General features: G+C 44.7%; 1 protein-coding gene and 1 pseudogene across 1 annotated transcript in view; one reads left to right on the forward strand and one right to left on the reverse strand.

Annotated features, from left to right (window-relative positions):
- The first annotated feature begins 1198 nt into the window (after positions 1-1198).
- Positions 1199-3250, forward strand: LOC119322375 (annotated as a pseudogene).
- Positions 3251-3380: 130 nt separating this feature from the next.
- Positions 3381-7837, reverse strand: part of LOC119322374 (vacuolar-processing enzyme beta-isozyme 1-like) — a 5421-nt gene continuing 964 nt past the window's right edge. The window contains exons 2-9 of the mRNA XM_037595872.1: positions 6888-7052; positions 5658-5814; positions 5493-5578; positions 5220-5419; positions 4875-4923; positions 4593-4799; positions 3878-4084; positions 3381-3782 (exon numbers count right to left, since the gene is read on the reverse strand). Of these exons, the coding sequence (XP_037451769.1) occupies positions 3600-3782; positions 3878-4084; positions 4593-4799; positions 4875-4923; positions 5220-5419; positions 5493-5578; positions 5658-5814; positions 6888-7052 (1254 nt within the window). The 3' untranslated portion in view covers positions 3381-3599. The remainder of the gene's footprint in view (positions 3783-3877; positions 4085-4592; positions 4800-4874; positions 4924-5219; positions 5420-5492; positions 5579-5657; positions 5815-6887; positions 7053-7837) is intronic.

Raw genomic sequence — 7837 nt, forward strand, 5'->3', positions numbered from 1 at the left:
AGTCATGATTTATCTTCTGTTTATTTGGATTAAATCTTGTAGTAATTTTCTCATTTTTTCAACACAAACCGTTTCCACCATTAGATTCCTCACGTCGAGATCTTCAAAACTAGATCCCATGTTAATAGGTTTTGACAAACCATTTTTCACAAAAAAACCCAGACGAAAAAAACGAACCGGGAGCACATGGTTTTTCCCTTCCCGAAAGAGGCACGCCCGTGCCTCTCGTGGAATCACAATCGTGACTCTCGCGAAAGCAAAACCGTGCCTCTCGCAGAATCACAACCGTGCCTCTCGCGGAACGAAAAAGAAGAAGAGAAAACACATTTTTTTTTCGTTTCCGAGGAGGCACGGCTGTGCCTCTGGCGAAAGCACAACCATGCCTCTTGTGAAAGAAAAAAAATACATTTTTTATTTCGTTTTCGAGAGGCACGGCCGTGCCTCTCGTGAAAGCACAACCGTGTCTCCCGCGGAATGGAAAAAACAGAAAACACTTTTTTTTCCGTTTTTGAGCTGCACGGTCTTGCCTCTCTTGAAAGCAAAATCGTGCCTCTCGCGGAAGGAAAAAGAAACAGAAAACGTGTTTTTTTTGTTTCCGAGAGTCACGGCCGTGACTCTCGCGAAAAAAAGCGTGTTTTTTTGCGCAAATTTTTTTTCTAGGGGAGACCGGTGGAAACCCAAAACGTCGAAAAAACCCAAAAAAAACTGTTTAGAAAGCCGAAAACACGTGCGAAAAAACAAACAAAATTCGGAGGGAGCGCCTAGAACGCGACACGTGACGGGCGGCCGAGAGCGCGCCAAGTGACGCTGATCATTGTGAGCCTCCTGAAGGAGCGCTCGTTAATTAATTGCTCTCGCTTTTTGTTTTTTGAGAGGTTCTGGAGTTGGTAGGTGCAAACGTTTCGGCCGCACGGCGTGGACCGAACCTTGTAAGCCTGCACAACCGGCCCAAGTTTCATAATTTTTGTCGTTTGAAGTAAAGCCCCGAAAAAAATATCGTTTTGAAGTAAAACCACTATAAAATTATGAAAAGGGAGGAGTAAATGTTAAGAAAAGAAATGCCAGCAAAGTATTGCTGAAAGCCCACCATGCCCTCTTGTTTATGAGCTCTAGTTTCGACCTCGACGGCGTACAAGAATCTCTCTCTGATACGAGCGGCACCGCACCGACCGTTTCGGCCGGATATATCGTTGTACCTCGAACGTATATGCATCTCTTGCCCACAATCACAAGGCCATCAACGACACGCGCGCCCAGCTGCGAATCGGACCAAATCCAGAGCTAGCTCGTGCGCGTGTGCATGCCCTGTTACTGTCTAGGCCACTGCCTCACCCAGTCACCCATGCCTCAGCTCCGCGCCCTCGTCGCCATCACGCTACTCCTCCACCTCCACGCCGCACCGACGGCCGTCGCGCAGGCCGCGACGGGCGCGTTCATCTACGCCGGGTGCTCGCCGTCCAAGTACGAGCGCGATACCGCCTTCCAGAGCAACCTCGCCTCCCTCCTCGCCTCCATCGCCTCCACCGCGTCCTCCGGCGCCACCTACAACAGCTTCACCGCGGGCGGCGGCGTCGGCCAGGCGGAGGCTGTCCGCACGGCCGCGTACGGCCTGTACCAGTGCCGCGGCGACCTGAGCCGCGGCGAGTGCGTGGCGTGCGTGCGGGAGACGGTGGCGCGCCTGGGCGCCGTGTGCCGCCAACTCGTACGCCGCGTCGCTGCAGGTGGACGGCTGCTACGTGCGGTACGACGCCAGCGACTTCGTCGGCCGGGCCGACAACACCGTCGCGTACCGGAAGTGCAGCTCCAGCAGCAGCGAGGACGCCGGGTTCCTCAAGAGCCGCGACGCCGTGCTCAGGGAGCTGCAGGCGCAGGCCGCGACGGGGTACAAGCTGACCGCCTCCGGCACGGTGCAGGGGGTGGCGCAGTGCCTCGGCGACATCGCGGCGCCGGACTGCGCCGCGTGCCTGGCGCAGGCGGTGGTGCAGCTCAAGGGCACGTGCGGCTCCGCGCTGGCCGCCGACGTCTACCTGGAGCAGTGCTACGTCAAGTACTGGCAAAACGGACACGACGTCCGCTCTTCACAGGGTACGTATTTTCTTAGGAATACGTCTGCGTACGTGGTACAATGCCAACTATGTTAAGTATCGCTGTAGGAGTAAAACCATCTTCTTCTTCTCTTTTCTTTTTGCGGGGGAAGAGTAAAACCATCTTCAGCTTCAACAGATCACAACAACTCCTTCATTTCCTTGACAAGTTAATTTTTAGCCCTTTTTTCTCAAAAAAAAAACTGATTTTCTTAAAAATCCTAACGTTTAACTTCGTTTTATCAATGAAGTTCGAGACATACACATCAATTCAAATCTACGAGATTAAACAACAGTGAAAAATTTAGAGAACATGCATACCATGGCCCCACCGGATGCGCGAATTGGTCGTCAGATGCAACTGGAGACCACTATAGAACTATTATTAGTGATGATCAGTCAAAAGGTGATATGGAGGGCATGGGGCAATTGCAACGAGCATATATTCCGAATTGGTAAACTTCCAATCCAAAGTTTATAAAGAGGAGGACAAGCGGAATATATTCCAAACTATCGTTTTGTTAGATGTGAGTGAGGTAATGGTGGGGTTCGCAACAAGATTAGATGTGATTACTGGTAAACATGGTTGTGGGGGGGTGACTTCATATCATGGCGCTTTACACACACCGACGTGTTCAGTACAAATTTACTGATCAAATGATACATAGAAGCTACCCTACTCGTACTGATAATATTCCCTGTGAGCAAAGGATCACTTTGTGTGAGTGCTGCACTTGTTTATTTTGGACTTATTAATCTGCTTGGCTCGGCGACAGACTATTCGGGAGACGAATTTGGGAGGACCGTGGCCATAATAATTGGGATCTTGGCCGGGCTAGCACTCCTGGTGGTGTTCATCTCTTTCCTCACCAAAGCATGTAAGTCCTCTAAATTATGTCAGACCAAACTTTAGTTTTTCTTTTCTACCAAACTTCAGTTGTGATTGTTGGGGTTTTCTCACCCAAGCCCAGAAATGAGAAAAGGAAGAGGAGGTTACCGCATCAAGTACCGTCGGGCACAGTTAACCATTTTTCCAATGCAATGCAGGCTAGAAGCCCACACGGCCCAGGTTACATCCAGCTACAGCATTAGAGACTAGAGGAGCAGGACGACAACATGGCATCAGAAGTTCAAGGAAAAACCCAGCAAAGGCTGCACATTCGCACTTCCATAGATCCACTGATCTTCAAGTTGTCTCAGAAGTATTGCCTCGGTTTTTCCTATTTTACTTTGAGAGAGGAAACTGCTCTTGAATAATTAAGACAAGAAAGAGAGGTCTGCTTGTGAACGCATTACTTGGTTGTTCAGCTAACCACACACCATGCACGATTAATAGTACGTGGTATAATATACATCACACAGCTAAAGCAACGTACATGGCCACATTCTTATATAGTCGGCCTAAAGGTTATTTTGATGATGATACACTACTAATAGCCCCATACAATACTACATATTCACATAAGCCGAGGACAAGTAACAACATACTAGCATGCACCTCAGCAGGTTGGTTGATCAAGCGCTGTACCCTTGGATCAACGTGCTCCATCTCGCGGAGTTCTGAACGCCGCAAGCACCGATGCTTGCTTCCTTCATCGTTGTGCCGGAAACACCATTGTTGCATATATTTGCGAAAGCTCGCATGTGCTTCATACCGTACTGAGTGAGCGATCCGCAATGAGACTCGAAGATCCGCACCTGAAGAAGCCGCTCAAGAGTCAAATCATCATCAACATTAAATTGACTGAGCTGAAACTATGCAGGTGTACACAACACAAGAGTCTCCTACTTACCATCCTCTTCAGGCAATCCCAGTCGTCCACTAGAGGCTTCCCAGAAGGTCTGACAGCTTGAAGCTCCGAAGGTCCATTCTCGAAGCCAAATAGGAGCTTCCCAATAAAATCAATGCTGTTGTCAAGATGCTTCCTGTGGGCGACTGTCTCACTGATCTCCCTCAGAACGTTCGCCTTCTCTTTAGACTTTTCATGTAGCAGCTCATACTGAAACCAAACCAAAATACCTTCAGCTAACATAGGCACATAAGGCAGAGGCTGATACTAAACAAAAATACTAATCAATCGCAGACACAGTGCTATAGGTTCCGATGCAAGTAGCTCACTAGTAAGTACAACTAAAATGGAGAATTTCCTGTAAACAAGAAATAGCAACTGATATATCAAGTGTAGACAACAAATCATCAATGGACCTAAGAAACACAAAATAGTGAGATATGACATCCCCTGACATAAGAATGCTACAAACCTACCCAAGATATTTTAGATGGTTCCAAATAAGAACCAGTATAACGCACAAATAACGTATCAACCTCAACTTTTCATGCTAGTTTAATCTCTTGCACAAGGGAAAATGTAACAAAAAGCTCAAATCGATAGACAGTAGACTGCTTAGTTGAGGTAAATCATCCTTCTGAAACAGAAGTCTATTACTGCAATTAGTGTTGAAGAGGTTAGCAAACCAACTGAAAGACTTCATAACACTGAAACATACCCTCCTCCACAAGAAAAGAAGATCTGCGTCTCTTTGGTTGATTGCAGCCTTTGGGGCTTGCAAAAATAGCTTGTTTGTAATGTTGGTGTTTGCAGGATTGAAACCTTGATAAAGGTAAAGCTTCTCATCCTTGAAGGTCTTGTCGCCATACTCCATAACATGAGAACCGGCACTATAGCTGTTCATGTCTGAGGTTCGCTTCTTTACCTGCACATGAAACTTTCAGTACCAGGACCTTTACAATTACAAATGACAATGGTAAAAAGGCAAATAAATCCGCACCACTTCATACTGCTTCTTGATTGTCTCCTCCTTCAGATTATTAGTCTCACTGTAAAATAGCATGGAGATAACCAAACACGTCATTAAGTGAATGCTTAGCATACAAACAGATTCTTCAGCAGACTTGTGTAATCTGGATTCGCAGGTTCTATGTCATGTACTTCAGAACTAAAGGAAGGAATGGACATGACTTGTTACAAAATCCTCCTCGAGGAACTATGCAGTGCAAAGTAATGCAACCAAAATATAACTCATCAGCTGCTGGTCGTTGTACCCTATTCTGCTAAACACTGGTACTCTGTAAATTAATCTTGCCATTGTGAATTTAGGTTACGAGTTACAGACCTGTCTTCCATCCAAGAAATACTGTAGAGATCACCTAAGCAGGTAATATACTCAGAAGGAGGCGATGGTTCCATTCCTGGGCAGTATGTACCCCAGCTGCTTTCTTCTGCATTAGATGCTGTTGTGACATAAATATTGAGGTCTGCAGGCATCAAACCCTCAAAAATACTGCCACTTTCACAAGCTTCCACATATATAACCTGCCAATTATAGCACTGATTTCAGTCAAACAGGCCACGGTTACCACAAACAAGTAACTATGGGCAGCATTACCATTTTTGCATAGGTATTGGATGCATGTTTTTCTTGTAAGACCTTGATAAAATCAGCAGCATAGAGATATGGCAGGTTGGGCATACCTGAAACTTGCAAAAGTCAATACACAAGATGAACAAAACTAACTAATACAACAAAGCAGCGGGTATAACTTCCACACACCAAGGACTCCGGGACCCCCGTGATCTGAGTAGTAGATAAATATATGGTCATTTGGTTTGCTATCTATGACCTTCTTACTCCCTCCAGTGACCGCAGTTTTGTTGCCCAAGAGAACTGCATAGAAGTTCTTAGCAGTAACTGCCTCTCCGGTGTAGTCCTGAAATTATAATGCATATCTTCATCGAACTTGAGAGAAGGGCAATAGATATGTTCTGTACTTCTACCATACACAATTCTTAAGCCATATGAAGCTCAAAAAGAACATGCCGATATTGAACTATTTCTTTTGTGTCTTGATGCAGTGATAGTTAAGTTTCTGTAGAACAGTCCTACAAGTACACCGAAACACACACAGCCCCCACAACCAGGGGCATAGCCAAGCCCCAGGTTGCCCGGGCAGGGGCCTGAGGCGTAAAAGGCACGTGCTGTAATTGACGAAGCCAAACAACTTAACTGGCGAAATCAATAGACTGCAAGGGAACAACCTACATAGAAGTATTCGCCTAACAGCATGCCTGTTTATTCCCCATGAATATATTAGTGATTCCCATCAGGATTCAGGAGACAAAAATAATGGTAAGACTGTCATCATGTAAGTAGCTAATAGCTACTCCCTCCGTTCCTAAATATTTGTCTTTTAGAGATTTCAAATGGACTACCACATACAGATGTATATAGACATATTTTAGAGTGTAGATTCACTCATTTTGCTCCATATGTAGTCACTTGTTGAAATCTCTAGAAAGAAAATATTTAGGAACGGAGGGAGTAGAACACAAAATAAGTTACTCACAATGTTGAGGCTGAGTTATGAATGCACACAACAGCATACATTAGCCCACATGCAATGCTATTTTGGAGATTTTGCTACATTCTAATTTTAAATTTCTCCTGACAATATTTCATATCTTAGTAAATCTAAAATTGTTCTTCTGCGAACTACTCCCACCGGACCTAATATAAGCCTTTTTAGAGAATCCAATATGGACTACATACAGAGCAAAATGAGTGAATCAACACTCTAAAATATGTCTATATAATCCGTATGTAGTTCGTATTGAAATCTATAAAAGGGCTTATATTTAGGAACAGAGGGAGTACTTAATTTAATAATTTTGAATATACACGATTAAATGTAATATAATATCATACAAACTAGCTCATGGAAATGCGTTGGTTGATGACTAGTGATCCTAATGTTCAACTCCAAGTTAAGCTCGCAGGTCATACCTTTGGAACGCCAGCATATACATCTTCGCCCTCTGGGTGATTGATGATAACCCCTGGCCTCGGGTTGAGAAGGTTGTTGGCAATGTCATCATACATAAACACCACGATGTTCTCCTCTTTTACGCCTCCTTTTCTCAATATCTGGTAGGCATGGCATATATCGGCCTGCAACAGCAACACACCAAGAATAAATCAAGAGTTCAACAAATGGTCCACGAAACATAGCTACTTCATGGTATCTCCTTAGTTTCGAACCAAAGCAACATGTAAGCACACATTATTTTACCCAAATAATAAGTGCCACATGTGTGGCACGAAGCACTCGGCCCTGATGTTTTTTACAACTAAAGTTGCCATCCGAAAACCAAAAACAAAACTGAAACTTGTCATCCGAAAAGAAGTTGCCATCCTCGCATTCCTAAACATGCCATAAAAAACATTCGGAGTTGCCATGTGTTTGTGCCAAACGTGTGGGTGTGGCACTTATCAGGGTCCTTGTTTTACCCACAGGCAAAATGTTCAATCAGGCTTTCAAGACTGCTACAAAATTCCAGTGTACACTAGTGATCTGATCAAAGGTGCAAGTATCCACATAATGAAATCTAGCTCTTATTTCTTTTGTCATCTAAATTCTGTCCAGCATCACCATTATTTTTCAGTGGCAAAATTTATCTCGTTTCTACCCTAACACAGAAAATCAGAAACCATTTCCCCATTATGAATCAAGTTGCTACCGACACTGAATCTCTCCTGAAAAGATCAAGAGAAGAAGCAAAACAAAACATCACTGTCTGGAGCTTCCTAACAAACAGACAACTGCAGTTGGGGGTAGCAGGATACGAATTAGACCATCAAATGTCCCTATTTGGAGATTCTTGTGATTCTTAAGTATAGTTATCTAGGAAAACCTTGGGAGTTGTCAAGTTCTGCACCTGCCGCCGAGTACCAAC

Source organism: Triticum dicoccoides, chromosome 6B, assembly GCF_002162155.2.
Source record: "Triticum dicoccoides isolate Atlit2015 ecotype Zavitan chromosome 6B, WEW_v2.0, whole genome shotgun sequence".
Taxonomy (NCBI): domain Eukaryota; kingdom Viridiplantae; phylum Streptophyta; class Magnoliopsida; order Poales; family Poaceae; genus Triticum; species Triticum dicoccoides.